This window comes from Ammospiza nelsoni, chromosome 1 (assembly GCF_027579445.1).
Source record: "Ammospiza nelsoni isolate bAmmNel1 chromosome 1, bAmmNel1.pri, whole genome shotgun sequence".
Taxonomy (NCBI): Eukaryota; Metazoa; Chordata; class Aves; order Passeriformes; family Passerellidae; genus Ammospiza; species Ammospiza nelsoni.
In genome coordinates, this window is record NC_080633.1 from 44966169 (window position 1) to 44988468 (window position 22300).

Genomic DNA, 22300 nt, shown 5'->3' on the forward strand with positions numbered 1-22300 from the left:
TGAAAGATGGAAGTTTGGAGGAGGTAGGCTATGGGAAAGCTATGACAAGGGACAAAATGCAGCTGAAAAACATTCTCTCTGGCAGGAATCCTCTACTGCTAGTAGCAGCTGCCTTGTGGCTGAGCAGGGACATTCAATTTTTTATAAGAACACTAAATTCTTCAGGCAGAGGAACAAAGAAAAAACCCACCACAAACCTCAGTTTAAATGACAGGTAAAGTCACACCACTTTTATTAATTAAAGAAGCCTTTGAAAGTACTGGCAAGCACTTGCTCCACAGAGCAAGTTGGTGGCCACAGGGTGCATCCTGTGTGAAGCATTTCAGCAATGTCACAGCTGAACTTTGTTCTGACCCCCTCCCATTTCCCTTGGGATCAAAATCAGCACAGCCCTTGGGGGTTACAGAATCACTACTAAGTGTCTAAACAAATCTGCGTTAGAGAGTGTTGGGCAGATAGAGAGCACCACGAGGGGATGTCCAGCATGCGGGGATCATTTCCTACCAAAGCTACAGCAGTTCATGCAGCGCAGGAGAAACTTTGCTGAGGTTATTGAGCAGCCCGTGGGTAGCATGGCTGCCCTCTCCCTCTGCCAGGGACCGGTCCCAGGGGGTGTCCCCACGGCCTGGGCTGGCCAGGGTAGGGTGCCCGAGCGCCCAGTGTCCGTGGCTGTGTCACAAACACTGGCGATGGTGCAGTGAATGCTGCTCCCCTCCCGCCGGCCATGGGGCTGGCAGCCAGGCCTTCTCCTCTGCCTGGCTTCCTGGCAGGGCTGGGTCCATTTGGAGACTCTGTTTTCTTGTCTAGAGCAAAGATTATCAATGTTATTTTCTTTGTAGCAAGCACTGCCTTTTGTCCTCTCCCCAGTGGCTGCTGTTTCTTCTCTGTGCAATAACCAGAGTGTCTGGGGGTTTGTGTTTGAGCATCTGAGTGAAGGAACCAGGAACAAGAATGTTCTCACCCACAACTCAACAGCCAGTTCATGTCTCTGCTGCCCAACCCTTCTTTTCAGCTCCTTACAGAAGCATTGACAAGACACAATAATCCTACCAGCCATGCTGGCACACACCCAGGCATGGAGTGTGGTAGGTAATTCCTGATTTTAGTCTTTATTTTCAGTGCACTCAAAACACTGCCAGCACTATATCCATTTAAATGAATGCCTTGATGTGCTTTGGAGGGGATCTGACCTGGGTTGCTCTGAGCCTTCCAGTTTGTCTCAGCCCTTCAAATTCATGGGAGCTATGGTGGCACTAGTCTGCTTTTCTCACATGTACCAGGATAAAATCAAAATCTTTCAGGTGATTTTCACAAGTGAGAGCCGAGGGCTCTGACAGTCAGGAAGTGGCTGGTTGAGATTGAGCCTGGAGTATCCATTTTCTTTGAAAATGACCCAGTCCTGGTGCTAATGCCTCCTCCCGGTTCTTTCTGCCCATGCACCTCCACAGCAGATCTTAGAGCACACATTTATTTGCTCTAAGACTTAACCCAATCCTGTGAAAAGTTTCTGCCTCATTCATGATGAATTTTCCAATGAAAAGCTCAACTCAGGAAGAAAAAGTCTGATCAACTCACTAGCCCTGAAACAACACTGAGTTTAAACACTATTCCCAGAATAAATTGCTGGTTTCATGAACAGCATGGTTAATAGTTGGGATGTGAATCATAATTTTAGATTACAATTCCCACTGTGACGAGCCTGTGTGAGATATAATCCGGTCTAAAAATGTGCCCTTCCTGAGTGTCCATTGGCAGGTAGACTTCTGCAACAGGACAAAATCTGTGCTGGTGATACTCATCCAATCCCTTGCTAAGGTGTATCCCTCCAGTTTTTCAATCCTACCAGTCACTTTGGTGGATAAATGAGGCCTTTTGGAAGTGTTATGGGGAGATTGTTTTCATTTTTACCTTCTGCTTGTTTGGGGGGACTTTCAGTCTTTGTACTTGGTGTAAGTAAATCCTCCAGATCTTGCAGCAAAGGGTTTGTACTGGCTTTGTTGTTTCTCTTGTTTTTCTCCTCTTCTCGTTGCTGCATCAATAAAAAACATTGGGTTTAGTTAAAAACTGCAGGTGTAATCTGGGAAATGGTGGCCTGGTGTTGTGTTTGTTTGGCTAAGTGTTTGTTGGTATGAATGAATCTCTTTGCCAAGTTCAAGGTGCTGAATCCTGGTCTGGTGATCAGGTGTTTCCAGGAAAGAAAGTACATCCCAGGCAGGACTGGAAAGCAGTGGCTCTGCTCCTGTTAGAGCAAAGCACTTGCAGATAACATGGTTTAGATCCTCAGGCTGTCTGTGTGTTTTTACAGCTACCAATCTGCCCTCTCTGGTGTATTGGTTAGTTTTAAATGTGAGCCCTGTGTGAGAGAGGGTGTCAGGGATAAATGCCAGAGGAAGAGGGTATGGCAGCACAGGGATGGGCTGTAGGGCTGGCTTTGGCATTACTTGCATACATTTAGGGCTGCAAAAGATTCTCTTCTGGATAGTAGAGGGAATCTGTACTTTTGGATGGGGCTGAGTCCTGCATTGTGATCCCTTTAGCCCTGATTCCAGCCAGGTTGTGCAGTGTGAAATAGAATGCCCTAAAATCTGAGCATGCTGTAGCACAGGTTCACCTGCTGCAGTACCTGAGGGTGCCCTTTGCACCAGAACACTTCCTTTAAGCCAAGTGATTAAGTCTGAGTTTGAGCATTTGAATGTAATTTGTGGAGTCCCATTTCTCAGTGCTCACATCCTCACTTTTAATGTTGCACCAATCTCTGCTTTATGTGATGTTTTGCTCTATGTGGCACTGCTTCCTTGGCTTGGATTCTGTCCTGTGCCCGTGAAATGGGTTTGGTTTCCACGGGCTTGTCATTGTTCCTGGGAAATCTCAGACACCAAAGCATTGTCTGAACGTTGAGGTAGCTTACTTTTGTAGATGAAAACCACAGTTTATGGCAAAGCCAGTTGTAGTTCTGATGTATGAAACAGCAGACTATAATGGGATGTGACCACTCTGCACAGCTAGACATTAAATACCATCAGAGGGGACTGAGCAAGCATAAAATATGTCATCTTCTTGTGTCACCAAAGTGAAGAGTGATTTAAAGCATATGCTGTGCTTCAGGATTTAAGTGCATGGTATTTCAAAGGTGGTTTTGCCAGATCAGTACCTACCATTTGCATTTTCTTCTTCAGCTCTGCGTTGGCGCGCTGATATGCTTTAGACACAGCATTCAGGTAATAGATGGTGAGGCTAGAAAAGAAAACATGGTGCTGGAGTGATAGGATCAGGGGAAAGAAAAAGTTTCACAAGCAAGGAACATGTAATTGTTTGCCTACGCTCTAATTCCTAATTTTCCCACCAGCTGTCTCCAAACTTCTTTTAGAAGCTCAAGGTTTAGGAAAAATTTGGGCTGCCTGTGGCAGGGTTAGCCAAGACAGGCTGAGCCCATCCAAAGTTCAGTTCTACTCAAACAGAAGAAAAGTGACCAGCCTGCCCTTGTGCCTCCACCTTGGCTGGCCATGGGCTCTCTCTGCTTCCTTTGCACCAACCTTGGGGAAACCAGGCACCAGCCTTGAGATGGAACTGTGACCACATAACACAGGGACCTCAGGAAAAACTGGAAAACCAGGGAAATAGTGGTAGAATAGGGCCTTGACACCTCTCCTGAAAAGCAGTGCTCAAGGAACAGTCCCCCTTTTCCAGGACCAGCTGCATCCTCTATCCCTGGAAGGGAGCAAAGTTGAAGCCAGGTTGGAGCAGAGCCATGGGCTTTTGTTTTGATCCTCTCTTCTCCAAAAAGGGCACACCAAAGCCAGGGGAAAACTGAGCCAAGCTGGAGGGAACTGAGAGGCCAGTGGGGATGGGAGAGGGCATGCTGGCTGCCAGCCTCTGGCACACAGGGAGGCTGTGCTTTAGAACATGCCCAGGTGTCTGGGGCTGTCCTGCCACCTCTGACACTCACCAGCCAGTAATATCTTGGTGGTAAAAAAAAGTCCTCTCCTGCTTTTGTGGAGTTATAATCATCATCTGCTCGGGGACACCAAGCCATTTCCAGGAAAAGTACCAGCCATTCAGTTCATTAGTTCATTGCTATAGTTGTTTTGGTTTGTTTTTTTGGGGTTTTTTTGTGGTTTTTTTTTTTTGTTTTGTTTTGTTTTGTTTTGGTTTTTTTTTGTTTGGTTTTTTTTTTAATAAAGTAGAAAATTCTCTTATAGAAGGAAAACAAAGGTAGGGAAAGAAAAATGGTTTCCTGACAATTCATAACCTGTGTGTGTTGCTCCAGCCCAGGTGCATCAAACTCAAACCAGACTCAAGGATTTCATCAGTTGATGCCCTAAGCCCAGCAAGGCACCTTGTTCTGGCATGTGGGTTTCCAGGTGGAAGATCAGGAAGTGGTGCTTAGGATTGCCTTTCTTGAGGCTTTTTAGGAGGTCTGTTTAGAGGAAACACATTTGCTTCCTTTTGTCTAACATTAACCCAAAACTCAGTCGCGGTGATCTAGACTCTCTGTCCTGAAAATCCTCTTGGAAATTGTTTTTCTTTTTGTTCTTCTGTAAAGGCATGATAGTTTCAGTTCTTCTATGTTATCAAGCTCATTGTCTAGAAAATACTACTGTGTAATCAGGGCTGTGAATGATGTTGATAACACACTGATATTTTCATTTTGCTAATTCTTGTTTATCATAAGTTGACCTTTGTTTTTGTCTCAAGCTCTGCCAGTGAGGAGTTACACAAAAGAAACTGGGAGGGAGCATGGGGGGACAGGTGACCTGAACTGACCAAAGGGATATTCCACATCAGAGAATGTCATGCCTGGTGTATAAATAGGGGGGAGTTACCTTTAACAGGGGCCAGTCTGGTTTTGGGAAGGGGGTCTCTCATCAGTCAGTGGTGGTGAGGAACTGTATTGTGTGTCACTTATTTTTCCCTTATTATTATCATTTACCATTATTACTATATTTTACTTTAATTTTGATTATTGAATTGTTCTTATCTCAATCTGCAAGTTTTTCTTGATTCTCCTCCTCATTCAACCAGGATTGGAGAGAGAGAGAAGAGGTTGAGCAAGTAGCTGGGTAGTGCCTAATTTCCAAGTGGGTTTAAACCATGACACCCTGGCACCCCTCTTCTCTGATGTATTGCTTCCCCAGTTCTGGAGAGAGTGTGGGTCACTGTCCTTTTCTAGCCTGCAGAGGAATTTTAATTTTCCCCCCTTCTTGATACAGTAAAATCCTTCTGTCTTCTGCCAGGAAGCTCTGCAGGCCACAGCTTGAAATCCTACTGTCAGCCTGAGTGGGATTAGGTGATGTGCCCATGGACACAATATCTTTCATTCTTCTTTCTCTGTATTTCCATTTCCCTTGCCCTTGGGCAGTTAAAAGCAGGACAGTGAGCTTGACATCCATGTCACTCACTGGACCCCATCATTGTTTGGAACCAGGAGCTAAGAACCAAAATAAATAGAAGATACATTTTGGATTGCACCTGGATTAAAGAGAAGTGGTTGTCATGACTAGAAAAAATTACTTAATTCAGTCCATAATAAGTGGAAGACACATTTTTTGAGAGATTGCAATCAAAATCAACAGACTGTCCATTTATGATCCACCTGTTGCTCTTTGTAGGGGCTATTTTTAGTTAGGCTGGATTGCAGGTTGCCTTGCCTGCTGCTTTGAGAGCTTCTGGCTCCATGCTCATCAGGACTAAATGAAGCTTTTGCATTTCCCTGGTTTCAATCTCTTGGAAAACTGGATGGGGTTCATCACACGGACTAGTTCCAGCTTAACCCTCTCTGCCTGTCTGCACCACAGCAGAAGTTAAAGATTTTCAGTGACAAGGCAGGAAATTGGGCACTTGACTGAAAAGGAGTAGAGAAAAGGGCCAAAGCCTTAAGAAACAACCTTGTTTGTTCACTGTGATTTTGTCTGGGATTATCACAGGCCAGGTGAGCACGTAGATAACAATCAGTGCCTCTGCAAGGCACTCAGTGCTCTCCCAATGCACCAATGCATGTGAGAGCTGCTGCCAAGGGGCCATAGGTCTGACTGGTCCAGGCACCACGGGGGAAGCCACTTCTTTAGGGCTGTGACTCTCCTGGGAGCTGAACAGCTGGAAATCACAAGTGTGTAATACATACAGGCCATACAGGCAGCGTATCTGGCTGGAAAATGAGGATATTTTGGGTAAAATGGGCATAAGGCATCTCTCAGTTCTCAGAGGGGAGAGACGCCAGTTCTCAGGGCAGAGACAAAACTGTGTCTTGAGGAGAGTTGGACTGATGGTAAAGCTGTGCTATGGGAATAGCCAGCACTGGGAAGGTGTGATAAAAAGTGTTTCTTCAACAAATAAACTGAATTTGTGCTGTTACTTTTCCCACCTGACAGTGGAGGAAAGGGCAGGAGATTGTGACTGGAAAAAAACCACATTATTTTCAAAGGTAGTGCTCTCTCCCATCAGCTTTTTTGAGGGCTGCATCAAAGCCTCAGAAACCTGGCCTGCAGCCCTTTTGTTAAGGTGGCCCATTTGGGGTGTTCTGCAGTCTCCATTTTGTGTTTGCAGCAGCACCTGCCAGTGCTGTTGTGAAGCCCCCAGGACCAGAGTTTCTAATTCAATATATGCTTGGCCGTGCTGGGGTGTGCTGTGAGACTTGGTGTCTCCTGCACAGACCTGCTCTGGTCTGTACAGGTGTAGGATCTGCCTGCAGAATGTACAGTACCTGATCATCCTTTTGGGATTAAAAAGAGCAAGTAGTTTGAGGTAGGTAGAGGGATGACATGTCACTTTCAGTTTATTTAGGATTTTTCTCAGGTTGTTTGTATAAGAACTTTGTATGGAACTAGTATTTGATAGAATTGAATGGCATTACCTTCAGTATAGCTATGCAGGATGAAGCATCACAGTGCCCAAGGATCAGCCCAGAGGCTCATCTCCAAAGTGGGGACCCCAGAAAGAGTCAGAACAGGAATCTCTGTATATATCAGGCTCCCCAGCTCTGTCCCCATCTCCCATTGATTAGCCTGAAGTGCTCAGAACTGCCTACAGAATTTGGCCACAGCCCTCCTACTCATTTTGATAGCTTTGTAAAGCCTCAAGAACGGTGCCAAAAATAAATTTTCAAATAAAAGGAGAGCTAATCCTAATACTGCTGAAGGTGCTGGGGATTTAAGTTTGATTTCAAAGCTGAAATGATCAAACGGCACTAAAACAAATACCAGATGTATTACTTGGAAAATGAAGAAGTAAAACTCCCCAAACCCCAACAAAGCTCACAACTCTGCATATTTTTGGAACATGTAATTTTTGAATGCCCTGTCTTGGCTGTGCTCTAAATACCACCAGCTGTGACAGAAATTGCTTCTCCAAAAGGCACCAGGCTGAGACTGACCATTTATTTCCTGCTGGCTACAGAAAATTTTTCATATGGAAGCTGTGACAGCTTAGATATCTACAAGGCCTCTGTCAGCAATGCATTTCAACCACAAAGTTGTGTTTAATTGGGTCAGGTAATTAAATTTTGGGAAATTGGGTTAGGCAAAGGTAAGGGGACTAGGGAGCATGTGTCTGCTCTAATCCATGCTGTTATCTCAGCAGCATCTGTATTTAGACCTGACTAATATACCAGAATTTTTTTTCCAACCTTCTCCCCCCAAGCCAGGCATGTAATATTGCAATGAAAACTTACACCATGAGCAGAATTGCAGGTATGATCAGTCCTGGATTTGCCAAATAGCTGAAGATCTTGGCAACAAAAAGTGGAAAATCGAGCTCGATGGTCTCTTGAATGACATCGTACATCCTTTTCTTTCCACTGGGAAGACAAACAACCAGTTAAGGGGTGTAGGTATCCTCTGGAGGGACAAAATGCCCCAGTCTCATGGTGCTAAGCAGCATGTTTCAGCTCTCTTTCAATGAACATCAGCTTGCTGAAGGCCACAAAGGAGTTTAAAATGCCTTTATTTGAAATTATCTATTGGTTCATTCATTCCCTCACTCTCTCTCCTCGTTGACTATACAATTAATCTTTGCTAGGCCAACTTGCTCCTGGAGTCAATACATTTATTTCCATGCTTGACTCCTTTATAAGTCCTGACTATTTACCCCTCTGAAATAGATAAAACCCTACAGACTGCAGTAACCACATATTTCTGATGAATATCTTGTTAAGTTTGGCTTTTTCATGGAAGAGATGACTTTCCATATGCAAATTCCAGCTTTCTGAAATAATGAGCCAACTTGAAGAGCTGCTAAGTAATGACAAAAATAGCAAGCTGTGATTATTGCTTAATAGGAGACTCAGTGAAAGAGTAATTTCAAATGGGATTGATAAAGCAGATGAGAGTATTCTGTATGAAAGAAGAACAAATCTGTAAAGGGCTGGATTATGTAATTGACCTTCTTCTCTCCCCAGCATCTCTGGGTCTGGGAATTCAACACCATCAGGGCTATTCCTCCCATTTAGGCTTAGTGCTTCCTGGGAGCTGGCAAAATTCCCATCAGGAAGGTGTTGGACTCTCTATCTCAATGTTGAGAGCCAATAAAGAAAACTTGGATAAACAGCATCCCAACCTCATCAACTGCCAGGAGCTCAGGAGAGCTGAGCTTTCAGTTGAGCTGCCAAGGGTCTGAATCAGGCTGAGTGGCTTTTGAAGGGTTGATTGGGAATTGAAGTAGCTCTTTCACATTGCACATTAGTCATCTCCCAATGATAGTGTGCGTGCAACAAGTTACTTGTCAGATCTTCTGACATTACTCGTTGACACCTGTCCTTGTTAGGGAACTGAGGGTATTTTGGTCTCTTGCCTTTCCCCCGAGCCTTTGAGCTTTCTGATGTCATTCTCCGTCAGCAAGCAGATAACCCAAAACATCTACAAGAACAATTTGTTCCAAGCTGGCTCCTTGCTGAGTCAGATTCAGCAAGCCCAGGAAATGGCGTTATTCAATCAAATTAGACTTTATTGGCACGTTAATCCAGTCCACTGAATGATTTGTGCAGTGTTGATTCTGTCCTAATTAAAAGAAAAAAAAGGCCCCACAACATTTAAAAAAAACCCCAAACACCAAAGAAGAAGGGAAAAAAAAGGCAGTAATTTTACAGGCTCACCCCTATGCATTTCCTGGTATTTGCCAACTAAAATCAACATGTAAAATACATCCTTTGGACTGATTTTGTTTCCTCAATGATCCAAAGAGCCTTTAGGATACTCCAGTTGGCGTTTTTGGGGTCTTTATTCTGGGACTGAGACTCCATCTCTGCTGGAATCCAGTTCTTCTAACTTCATGAAAATATGAGCATTTTGCTTTCAAAACATGAAAGCGAAAATGAAAATTTTCTTCCCGTGTACCACAGAACAAAAACATTCTTTTTGGTGTTTCGGTAGTACCTGAAAGGTCCACAGTCAAAGGAGGGAGGCAGGGACATGATGGTGTAAGCCACAGGCAGGAGGCTGAGGAAGAGGATCAGCAGCAGCAATCCCATGTAAAAATTGTTAGACTTGGATGCTTTGAAGACTCTTGCATGAGGGACATTGCTGCTCATGACAGCCCAGCACTGAAAATACATGGAGGTTAATAAGCGCAGCACGTTTATACCCACGAGCCCTGGGGCGTAAAAGGATCCCATCCTGAAAAGGAAAAGAGAAGGACAGGAGCTGTTTTTTGACAGACTGGAAGGTTTAACCTTTTCAAGAACAGAAAAGGAGGTGTTTGTGTGCTGACAAGTTTGTTCACAAACAAAGGCTGAGCGGGCTGATAGGCGCTACCCACGTGTGCCCACAGCAGAAGTCACCTGCACCCATGGGTTATGGTATGGGCCCCCTCACTGAGGCCAGCAAGGCCTCAGACTGCTCAGGGGTTGCAAAGTTTTTCAGTTTGTGACAAAAATTTCTTGGAGATGGCTTGGAAAATGTTAGGTGAATGTAACCAGAGGAGAGAGACACGCTTTTATAGTTAAGCACAGAAAGCAAATCAGAAAAAACAGAACCCAGAGGTTTATCTTGTTGGCTTGGAAGCTCTCTAACTCCACTAACAGGTCTTCTCAATAACATGAAAAATAAAATAAAAGGAAATATCTTACCAAATCATTCCCTGGTTGAAAACCAGACCCAAAACGTTGCCGCTAATGTCAAACTCTGCATAGGACGGCTGTGTGGGGAAAGAAAGGAGAGTGTGCTGTTGCTGGAGGTACCTGCTGGGTTTCTGCTGGGTGCATGATGCTTATTCAAAGCTGGCAAGCAGGGCTTCCTGGGAGGGCTCCTGCTGCATGCACTCTGCCTGAATGAGCAGCACAGGGAGGGGAGAGCAGAACTGGAGCTGCTGCTGCTCCTCTCTTGGCTTCCTGAAAGCTGCCAAGATCGATGGAGGTGCTTAGCGTGCTCTGTGATTCTCTCTCCCTGCTAATATGACACCAGCTGTGAGCATGGCACGGGACCATGTTTAAACTCCAGCTGGTGCCTGGCTATGGACTTACAGTTCCACCCTGGTAAAATATTGAATCTTGAAGCAGTGATAATTATGAGCTGGAAGGCAAATGCTATGCTGGATTATGTCTGTGTCCCTGGGTCCAAGCTGCTGAAGAGCAGAAACACAGGGAAAAGGGAGAGAAATACAAGGGAATATATGACCTGATGGGTATTAAGTGACATTTTACTCTGTTCTAGCTGATCTATTGCTCCATATAAAGCAGTATTTTAGCTATTTTAGCTATCTGATGTGGGTGCTAATGGTGGCAGGTCCAGAACAGGCTGGTCTGATCTACTGGCAGTATTTGTTGCTTTATAAATTATTATTTTGTTAGATTTGCCTATGATGAAGCTACTTCTATATATATCTACTTTTGTGTGCACAAAACTTAGGTGATTTTTGTCAGATGAAACTTTGTGTAAAGATTTTCATGTTACGTTTTCTTTTAAAAAAAGCTATTTGTTTTTAAACTGCAATGCAGGAAACAGAATTCGAAGAAATGGTAAGTGATGCTCTTATATCTTTGGAATCCTATGTAGTATGTCTGGTTTTTATGCTATTTGCATTTATTAATAGCGTCAGCAATTCACAAAGTTGAAGATGTTTGTGCTTTATGATGAAAACTCAAGTGGAGTCTAGTCAGAGTCTTGCTTTGCTGACTGCTCATAGCTTTGGGAAGGGATGGCTGTAAACACTGGGGGTTTTTTTTGTTCTTTTGATTCTGGTCCATTTCTACTTTAAATCTTCAGCTAGAAGTTAATATTGGCTTCTTTTTTGCATGAAAATAAAGACAACTTTCAGCATCTGCTGTCCTCTGCCTTGAGTATTCCTAGGTGAGAAGACTGGGTTAAACAAGAAGCTTATTCATTATCTGCATTAGAAAAACACATAGAAAATTGTGCTGGTGTCCCTGGCTGGGTTGGGTTAGTTGGCCATCAGCAAACCATCTTTGCAGAAGCAATGGAAGTAATTTCATGCTGCTTGGCTGCTGGGGGGACCCTCCTAGGCCACCGTGGGGAATGTCCTCTGCCTCCCTCAGAAGAAACACAGAGCTGCACAAGCAGCAAAATGCCTGTTGTGCCCTGCCTGCTCCTCCTTGACCAAAGCCCTCCTTTTTGCTCCTCTCCAAACCACTCCTGGGAGCCCTGTCACTATGACAGCTAGGCAGTGGGTCCGCTGATCTGCTTGTAATCTTGCAAGGTATTTTCATCTCTGAATCCATCTGCTTTTGTTTCCTCTCCTGCGAAGCAATGGACTTCCCTCCCTTATTTTATTTGGTGTTTTGTGCAGCCCCAGTACTGACTGTTTGGTAATGCAGCCTTTATGAGTAATGGAGTCCAGTGCTGTTGTGTGTTACATGCACATGAGAGGGGAAGGAAATGCTCCTTGTTCCACTGCAGCAGAAGAAACACCATGAGCAATCTGGAGCTTCTGGAGCAGAAGCTTCCAGGAACAATCAGGAGACACTGCTGTGAGAAAAGCTGGTTCCTGCCTGCAGGGTGGCCAATGAACAGGAAGGTCTGGGGTTTTGAAAGGGGGTATAGAAGGGCCCAAGGTTTTGGGGTAATAGCAACTGAATGAACACCAGATTATTTCTTTCTTAAGTCAGCTTCATGTCTTAAAGTTCTGAGATGGGGAGGAGAACTGCATTTTTGTAGAGTTCTTACTGGGATGGAGCTGATTGATCCAGAAAAGTGATGCAGACTATGGATACCAATTATCCAGCAAGATCAGACGGCCACTGGAAGCATTCAAAACAAAGTCATTTGTAGTGTTTGACCAAATGGCCCTAAATTACTTTTATCTTCTTGGCTATAAGATACTGACTGGGCTATAAGATACTTACAAATCCAGCCTCTAGGTCCCAGCACCAACAGTAATTCACAAATCTGACAAAGCAAGCTCGGATGAAATCTCCCACCAGAATGGTTATGTAGGTCACCAGGATATCAGACACAGTGAGCCTCACGAACTCCTGCAATTTAAAAGAAGGAAAAAACCTATTTAACTCCTATAATTTCAGTAACACATTCAGGACTGTATTTTTTATTAAGCTATTTGTCTTTATATGACAGTAATCTTCAGGAAAGCATGCCATGAGCAAACTCCATGCCTGTTTTCAAACTATGCAGTGCCTAAGCTTTACCTCTGTGCTTGGGACCTACGAGCTCTGTTACAGCTTTTAGATCTGATAGCTGCTGCTGGCATTATTGACTGCCCTGCATGCTGTGGCAGCACAGAAAGTGGGAGCAGAATGTTAATGCTGCAGGAGTGCTGCTGTAAAATATACTTATGCCCTCAGTTGGTTTGATTACACATTGCTCTGGTATGGCTCAGCCTCCTAACTTTCATGTGGACTTCTAAGAAAATTGTTCAGTTGTAAACAAGAGCTGTGTGCAAGTGTAGAAAAAGGAGATGTGCAAGAGAAAGGAAGATAAAATTGCAGGCAGAAGGAAGACTCATAGGGTGGAAATAGCTCGTGGCCCAAGGATTCAAAAAGAAATACACTTACAAGAAAGGTTTTGAAAGTATGAGGGATAAAAACAAAGATCAGCTGAATGACAGCTCCGCTGCACCAAGGATCAGCTCCTTCTGATGAATGACAGTGGCTGGTCTTTTCCCACATGGCTGAGAACCACCTGGCTTTTGAAGATGCCTTGAGTGTGCACAGGAATCCATAGCCTTGTAGTTTGGCAAGCCCTAACTATCTCTGTCAGCCAGTAAACAGCTACTTTTACCTTTTAAGTTGTGCGTAGTCTGGCTGCGGATCTTCTTGGTGCAAGGTAAATAATGCAGAGTGGATTTGTCTGGTGAAGCTCTGAGGACTTGAAGGCCACCCTGTCTGCCTTTCAAGGGGATTTCTTTTGCCTAATTCTGCTTTCATCCCATGGCCCCATGCTGCATTACTGACTGGGACATGTCAGGAGCTCTCCTGAGGCATGTCCTCTGGCTGGGTTTTACACCTGCACCAAGCCCTCTCTGGAACAAGTGCCACAATAAGTGGAGAAGAGAGGTTTGCTTCAAAGGCACAGTCATGATCTGAACAAGACCATGGTGCAGGTGTGGCTGCAGACTGTCTGGCCTTTTGTGCTCTTCACAGCCAGTGCCTCAGAGCTGTGCATGCCCTGGCTGCTTCCAGCTGAGGATTTCACCACCATGGCTTTAGAACCATGGCCAAGGGCTGGTATTGCCTTGGTGATGCTGTGTGAGAGTGGGGGAAAGAGCTGCTGTTTGTGAGGAACACTTCAAGCCTGGAAATGTTAGAGGTGTCAGTTGCAAAAATGTAAATGGACCATCCCAAACCAACACAGAGGCTTGCTGCGTAATGGATTTCTTACGATGCCGACAGTTGTCTCCCAGCAGGGTCCCCTGGGCACGTCTGCAGGGTCAAGGGGAGCTGGGGTGACAGCGCTGTCATTCCCTGCAGACGAGTTGTGGTGACCAAGCAGTGTCCAGTGAGTGATGTTTTTTACCACATCCTCTTCTGCCAGCTGCAATGAACAGACACACCCACACCCCCCCCCAGACAAAACCATCAGAAAATAGAAAACATGGAGGTGCTTGAAGAAATCCGTGGCATTGAGTTCCTCCCTGCTCCTTAGCAGTTACCACCCTGTGTCTGTTCACAGTGGAGTGCCAGTGCTGGCAATAGCACAGAAACTCCTCTTTTGCCTGGAGCAGGGGAACAGCTGAGAGTGGGTCAAGACTCCGTGAGTTTTTGGGGAACAAGCAGCATGCTCCCTGCACGTGGAGGAGTCAGATCTCCTTCAAGACTCCTGTATGCAGATGTAGCCTTCACCCAGTCCTCCTACTTCACATTATTCATAATTTTTCAGGGCAGAGCAAACCGCCCTGGTGATTCTAATTCTTCCCTGTTTAAAACAGAGTAATTTTTTCTGTGGATAAGTTAGACGTTTATCCTTTCCTGCAGTTATCTGCCCACAACATGCTACCAGGATAATGTTAAAGAGGGGAGGCCGGGGAAGAGGATTATAAACTGTATCCTCAGGGTCTCTAGTAATAGAAATTGCAAACAATGTCAGATGGAGAAAAAAAAATAGAATTGCCCTAACATGCTGTGATTATGGGAAGACAACAACTATGCTCTTTTCAGGTCTGTAAAGAGAAGCCAGGGACTCTGCTTGGTGAGTCTCCCTGGGGCACTGCCCAAGAGGACTGGGGACAGAGCAGGCACCCTCTGCAAAAGGAGTGATTGTCCCTGCTGGCTGTGAGGACAGAGTATGTTCACCCTCAGCTCTGGGAAATGCTATTTGACCATGGCTTTTTGGCTCAGCTCTTACTTTTTCGTTGACATCATCCATCAAGGCCAACAAAAACGTGTAGAGGTTTCCCAGGAAGAGCGCGAAGATCCGCCCCAGCTGCCACTTCAGCCCGATGCGGGGATGGTAATTTTCTAGGGCAGCGATGGTCTCAAACAGCGGAGGGCAAAACATGCCCAGCAGGGACATCACAATTTCAACCTGCCACGTGAGGAAAACGAGATAACTGCTCATGGTAACAACAGTGACTATCTTACTTTGGGCAGAGCAGGAGTTGCTGGCAACTGGTTGGATATTTCTGAAGGATTTATAAAGGGGAGGGAGTCAAAGCAAACTCAGCTTCTGGCTTCGCTCGGCATGCAGGCAGCACAGTGTCAGACTTCAGGGCCGGGTTGCACGACTTGCTCTTGCAGGAGCATTTTTGCTCTTATCTCAAATGGATGAGCTGCAAAGAATTTGCTCCCTGTCAGTCTAGACTCATGAATATTTAGGTTCCTCAAGTACCTTGCAGTATTGCTTGCATCAGCTCCAAGGTTCTTATTTTAGTTTCAGAGGAAGTGCAAGACTTGGCTTGTGTGCATAAAGATAATTAGTCAATGCTAATGTTTATTTTCCACATTCAGCACCTTTGCTTTTGCAGAAGGCATTTACAGGCTTGAACAGAAGCACGTCAAGATCTCAGTTTTGCAGCTCAAGAAAATGTGTCCCAGTGGTATCTTTGTGCCTCTTTATCATGCCAGATACTAAGTTGTACTGTAGTCAACGAGGTCATTGGCCAGTTAAGGTTAGCTCAGGCATGACTTAAAGGCTTTAAATTCTATTATAGCCCTTTGGGCCCGTGGCCTGCATCTGTACAGGTGCAGGTAGTCTCTGACTCCTCTTTGTGCTTTTCTTTCCAGGAGAAGTAACAGTACCCAGCACTATATTTGTTCAGATCTCACATTATCACCAGGAAAAGCTCAGACATTAAAATTCTTTTAATAAGATTTTTTTCCTTTGGTAAAAATCTATAGTGATAAAGCATTTGGTAAGCAAGTGCTGTCTTTCTAAAGATTTCTGAATGAATTTTAAAAATGCATGGCTTTGGATTTAATTTGGCTTTGATATATAAATACATGTTAATGTAGTAGACATTGAAATTAAACCTTTGCATAGGTTGAAATATTTTTTGCTGTATGTGAAGAGCTTAAAGATTTGAACTTCTCATTCCAGACAAGGGAAACTTTGACAGTTGACATTTTTTTGCAGGTTCTAAAGTTTTATTCCCATTATTCAAGGTGAATGACAAAGATTTGATTTTAGAGTTAAGTCTGATTACAAACATTTCTAACACCCAGAGAGCTTTCTAGTACAACAGAGTTTGTGAGTGTTATGATGCAACTTGATTCTTAAGATGGTGATTGGTATTGGAAGTGCTGAAAAGCCATTGACTTTTCTAGTGATTTATTATAAGAGTATTTTCCCTTCTCTGCAGGAGTTGTTAATTTGCCCTAGGAACTTTCAGGGAGATCGATGTGCATTGCAGCTACAACAAGTACAAAGGTACTGAAGGGCACTCCTGGGCCCTGGTAGGGAATCCCCCTGCCTTGGATGCTGTCCTCAACCTGTCACAATTAATTTGCTGATGTCCAGAGGAAATTATCCCAGCAGAAAACTGGAAGCAGTTTCCTTACCTCATTTCTTTCATACCATCCAACGTTTTGCATTTTGGAAAATGTCTGGGAGCGTTTCACCACAAAATAAATGAGGTAGCCACTCCCACACAAGCAGCAAATGATGAGGACATTGGCCAAAACACGCAGGAACCTCCTCAGATGGATATTCTCATCCTTGTTGCTTTCTTGCTCATCTACAATGGACTCCTGAAAAAAACAGGAGGGGTGCATAAGAAATTGGGATGGATATCTTGCACCACCATGCATGAGGTGACATCACAAGGTTTTTCACCCTATGAAATTCAATCTTCTTCTATTCTGGCTAGATCCAACTTGGCAGTTTTGGTTAAATTCAAACTAACCTCCACAGAGGCATCCTGGTTTGACTGAATGATATCAAATGGCAAAGAGCCTGAGATATCCCAGGGGAACTACACTCATAATTAATAAAAATTCTTTTAAAAGCCAAAAAAGGGGAGTTAGGGGAAGCGGGTCACAGAAGCTGGATCTGCCATGGATCAGCACCATGCCCCGTTCCTTTGGAGAGATGCTGGGTGGGTATCCAGATTTCCCGTTAAATCCCTGCCATTGGTAGGTGCTGGCAGTGTCTCCAGGAGCAGGCAGAGGACAGTTAGGTTTACCTTGAAGCTGGTGGTGATGGATGCAAACTTGTTGTCTGCTGTCTCTGGGTTGCCAATGAGGTAGTCCCAGCTGGTGAACATTTTCCAGCTGAAAATGAAGTTGTTATCATCCCCATCTGCCGTGCTCTCATTGGCATTGCGAGCCATCCTGCATGAGGGTGTGAGCAGGGACAAGGTCAGACAGTGCTCCACAGAGCCACCACACACCCTTCAGCTTTGCACAGCTTGGGTAAGATGGAGTGGGGCAACCATTCCTGGGGCCTGGGAGTGACTAAAATGTGCCATATACTGGACTTTAGGTCTAAGGAGGACTGAACTGGCAGGGCCTTCTATTAAAAATAGTGATACAGAGAAAAACTAGCATAGGTGATTGAGGAAGTTAAGGATTGCTTTGTCCAGCTGGTGCCTGAAGAAAGTCTGTTCACAGTGCTTCTGGGTCCTAGGCTGCAGTATATGGCTATGCTACCTTTAGTTAGTTAAATTTAGTCAAGACCTCCATGTCCCATCCAATACACTGCAGCACAAAGGTTTAGTGAGGCTTCACTTGCTGCGCAATGCTGGAGCCAAAGAGCTTGCAGGAAGTCATGCAGGGAGGGAGAAAGGATTATTCTTGTTAATCAGCATAGGAGCAGATATGGCTTCTGCTGTTTCCTCTCTATTATTTGACCACTGAAATCCTTTTGTAAATGCCCCTAGAGTTCTTAGCACTAGTCCCTCAAGGAAGGCAAGACAACAGATGCTGCAATTTCATGGCAAATGTGCAGCAAATCCCCATGTCCCCCTCCAGCCAAAGGCTCAAGTAGCTCTTTCTGCTGCACAGCAATATGGCCTGTTTCAGGAAGCTGTACAAATCTGTGGGCTTATCCTTTCTTCCAAAGAAAGGAAGAACTTTTCACAGCATGTCCTTCAGGCAGATATAGAGGGGCTTATTTTTTTTATTTTTAACTTTGCAGAGACCATTACAGCACTGACAAGGGCTTTGGTTGTGGGAGCCTCACTGAGGCTGGGAACAGTGCACAAGAGACACAGAAATTGTGGCCACTTTTAGACCCCACTGATTAATTTAAGGACTCAACAAACACAGTCTGGTAGCACTTGGCTCTTTTCTGCAACCGTTGCACTGTCTGTGGGACCCATGTTGTCTTTCAGGAGTGTTTATTTTGCAATGAAAGCATGCAAAAGGAACATTTGAAATTTACTGCAAGTAAAATCCTCCTTCATTTACAAAATTACCTGTTTGATGGCCCTGTTGTAGTGTTGGAGGAAGGGTTAAAGAGATCTGGAGGGGAGGAGGAGGAAGAGGATGGCTGGAGTAGGAATGGCTCAGAATAGTGCACATGGGCACACGCATGAGGCAGGGGAGTGCCCAGTGCCCTCTGCCCACCAGGGCCAGGGTGGTGGATGGGGAGGCCGAGTGCAGGAAAGCAGCAGGCACACACCCCCCTTTGCCCACATTCCCCCAGCCATCCAGCCAAGGCTGGAGCAAGTCTGGGTGCCCAGGGAGGGGAACCCAGCCGTGGGACACATCTGCGTGGATTTTGCAGAGGGGTCAGTGTCGGCTGCACTTACGATCTTATAACAACCATCAGGCTGTAGCCAAATACGCTGATCCCAACCATGAAATATGCCATTGGCAGCCTGTATTTCAACCAGCCAATTGTCCTCTGGTTGTTGTAGTAGCCATAAAAGAGCGCTGAGTATTTGATGTAGCCCTGGAGGGAAAGCAAAAGAAATCCTGTGTAAGCTGTGCAGCTTCTTCTCTGCAGGAAAGGGGTTTCTAGAGAAAACTGAAGATTTAAAACAAGGAAAATCAACCTGGAAAAGTTTTTAGGGTCTCATTCTTGTCTGTTTGCTGCTCTGGCACCTTTGAAAGCCATATTCTTAAGAGTTTATCTTCCTAAGAGAGGTAAGATGAGGGAGACCATGTCAGAGGATAGTGGCTTAAAACTAAAATGTGGTTTTGATTCATCACTGTTTCATCCCTCCCAGAAAAACATTCTTATTGCTCTTTGTGGCTGCAGCCCACCTGCTTCTCTAAGCCAATAATCAAACACTCAGATCTTGTAGAAAAGCAGTAGCAAAGGGCCTTCCTGCCATGATATGAAACTTTTCCTTTCACGTAGGAGGCAGCTGATGCTCAGTGCCTTGCAGATTTAGTTCCTTTTACTGGCTGCCACCTGCAGAGCAAATATAACTAAAGAGTGAAATCAAAGCATTACTTTCCTGTGGAAAGCAGAGCTCAGGCACAATATCAACCATGTTGTCTCAAGTAATCTTTTTTTTGCTGTGCAATCTGTTGAGCATTCAACAAGCGTGCAGATCACCTAGTCTGCATTAGCAATCTCTCCCTGGTTTTCTGTCATATCTCACCCAAGTTGATGTGTATCACTGCACACTGTATGTCTCTATTTTTTGCCCCTTGTCTTTCAGCTCCTAAGTTAAGTGTACTTAATCAGTCTGGCCATGATAGTTGAGCAAGCTCCCCTCTGATCAAGCCTTTGGAAAGACTTTACTTGAGGCTCGTATCAGAGCCTGAGTAATAGATCTTGTCTGGAGACATTGAAGGGTTCACATGGAAAGGGGCTTCTGGGGCTGTCTAGCCAAGCCCTCTGCTCCAGGCAGAGCCAATTGGAAAAGGCAGTGTTGTGGCTCAGGGATATGTCCAGCTGAGCTTTAAAAATCTGCAAGGACAGAGCTCCCACAACCTTTCTGGGCCTTTCTTCCACTGATCAATCAAACTAAACTCCTCCAAAAACTCTTGACTTTTTATCCCTAGACTAATTAAAAGCTTTGGTACCCTCAGGTGCCACAGAAGCTGCATTTTTGCCCTGCACAAAGCACTGTGCCACAGGTCCAGGACCGTTCTGTGTGTGCTTCTACCAGGGCAGCAAGCTTGTGGCTGGCACAGCCCAGCACGGCTGCTTGGGGCTCGTAGCCTGTTACACACAGTGTCTGCTGGGGAGGAGTGGTGGAAGAAAGCCTGGTGAGATATAATGTCCCTGGAAGGCGCTAGTGAAGTTTGCTTCTCAAGCTGTAATTCCAAACCTTTGTCTTCCTGATTCATCAGATGCCAGGGACTGAAAAATGAGTTTCTCTGCTCACATCATCCAGTATGCTCTTTAAACTCCATTTGTGAGACATGGTGTCTGGTGTGCAAGTGAGACTCATTCCTTCCCGCTCCCCTAGAAATCTGTGATGTGACCTCCTTCCTGCCAAAGCATGCATTTCCCCAGCTCCTCTCTCCTGAAAGGTATTTTTCAGGGTAACAGCATTGACTCTTCATTTATGCCTACTCTGATTTATATTTCCCCCCTGCACCTCTCCTGTGGAGCATGCTGGAATAAGCCTCTATTCATTTTCAAAGGGCAAACCTCTGCACAGGGCTTCATTTGACTTCTCCTGGCTGCAGAGGGTGTTGGTGTACTGGGCTGCCCCATGGTTGGAGGTGTTTCTTGAGCTTTAATAGCATTCCCTGATGTCAGACAGGAAGGGAATGGGTGCTGGAGGGGGACCTGTACAGCAGAGGGGTTCAGAGCAACTCCTCAGTGACAGCAGGGGAATGTAGATGTGTGTACCAAGCCAGAGGCAGGACACTGGCAGGTCATGGGAGTAAGCATTTCCTGGAAGCATACAGCCTCATCCAAAGACAAGTTTTCTTACTGATGGGTCTATTACTTATGGTCTCCCAGAGAAAGTCAGCAGCTGCATTTAATCAGCACTCCTTCAGATTTTTTGTTTGTTTGTTTGGGGGTTTTATTTTGCTTTTTATTTTTCTGGATTAATGAGTTTAAATGCTACCTTTTGTATTTTTACAGTGCACTACTCAAATGAGTTTTTCATTCCTTACACTTCTATTAAAAATCTCCCTAATTCACCTCTGAATTCCGTATTCTGACAGTGAAGGAAAGTGCAGGGAGAGGAAGAGTTGAAAGGATTCTCAGCAGATTATGGGGGTTAATGAAGGCCTGGCCCTGGCAGGTTCCTGGACACCAGTATTTAAAGCCTTATTAGTTTAAATAATCTGGTTTACAAGAAAGTAGCTTTTCTTTTTGTTTGGTTGCTTTTTGTTTGGTTGGTTTGGTTTTTTCTTTTTTTTTTTTTTTTTTTTTTTTTTTTTAGCTAAAGAAATTGCAAAGGGGTTTATTCCAGAAGGACTGTAGCATGTCGTCCCATGCTTGTAGCATGTGGGCCAGTGCTGATAAAATTTAAAAAAAACATTTCCAGAAGTAACTACTTTGAAAGTCAGATCCCAAGGCACCAGTTACATCCCACAGTCTTCACCCCCTGCACATACCTTTTCTTGGGCTGTTACCTAAAAACACTTAATCCCTTTGGCTTAAATCTTCAAAGTAACTGAGATGGGAGGTGGATTGGTATTGCAGGCAATCACCCAAAGATGGCTGGAAACTTGATATTTCCTTTGGGTACAAGTCCTAAACATTTGTTTGCACTCCAGGCTCATGTGAATATTTCAGGGGAACAGGGAGGGCAGGCCCATGGGGAGCAACCCCCTTTCCAAGCACTTTCAGCGGTCTGGCAAGGTGATCCCTGCTCGTGAAGGGGGTCTGCAGCTGAAGTCTCTGTCTCGCTGCTGGGTTTGGAGCAGCTCCAGCCTCTCACCTGTGTGCTTGCTGCTTTTCTGGTTGGCAGCAAAATGGCTTTTGTGTCTGCACACACATGATGCGTGCCAGGCAGCACATTTGTATATGGAAGTGGTTCAAATCCATATGCAGGTGTCTGCTCATGGACATGCTGCTTTGGGCAGAAATCTCAGCATCCGCAAAGATTTTGTTGCAACTAAAGGCATTCCAGACTTCTTCTGGAAGAAATAGGTGCTCCACTGGTTTAGCCTTGGAACAAAATTGTCCTTGCAGCATTCACTAACTTCAGAGGGGTTTAGGAGGAATTCAAATGATCTTTTATGATTAACACTTATATGCTTACCTCAAAATCCCAAAGTACTGAAAAATCCATAGCTGTTGCTTGTTCAGCCCGGGGTACAGTTTTCCTTGGCAAACTCCCATAAGGCATTCCCATCAGGACCTGGAGAACATTCATAACCATGATGCATGTATACTATAAAACACAGTAACATTTTTTTAACAGTTTTTTTTTCTTAATAAGTCTGTCTTGTTTTGGTTTTGGTTGGTTTTCCTTTCCTGTTGATTTTGATATATATTTTATTTCTTAATGCTAGAGCAGCAGTTTTTTAAAAACTGCTTAGCATTAATTTAATTTATAATTATTTAGTATCAATTATATCTATTACTATTTAGTACTA

General features: G+C 44.6%; 1 protein-coding gene across 1 annotated transcript in view; it reads right to left on the minus strand.

The window, feature by feature from the left end:
* Positions 1-549: 549 nt before the first annotated feature.
* TMC2 (transmembrane channel like 2) overlaps positions 550-22300 on the minus strand; it is a 30656-nt gene continuing 8905 nt past the window's right edge. The window contains exons 8-20 of the mRNA XM_059482612.1: positions 21964-22062; positions 18589-18731; positions 17020-17167; positions 16397-16585; positions 14745-14924; positions 13782-13934; positions 12290-12418; positions 10058-10125; positions 9366-9605; positions 7667-7792; positions 3156-3234; positions 1909-2029; positions 550-803 (exon numbers count right to left, since the gene is read on the minus strand). Of these exons, the coding sequence (XP_059338595.1) occupies positions 550-803; positions 1909-2029; positions 3156-3234; positions 7667-7792; positions 9366-9605; positions 10058-10125; positions 12290-12418; positions 13782-13934; positions 14745-14924; positions 16397-16585; positions 17020-17167; positions 18589-18731; positions 21964-22062 (1929 nt within the window). The remainder of the gene's footprint in view (positions 804-1908; positions 2030-3155; positions 3235-7666; positions 7793-9365; positions 9606-10057; positions 10126-12289; positions 12419-13781; positions 13935-14744; positions 14925-16396; positions 16586-17019; positions 17168-18588; positions 18732-21963; positions 22063-22300) is intronic.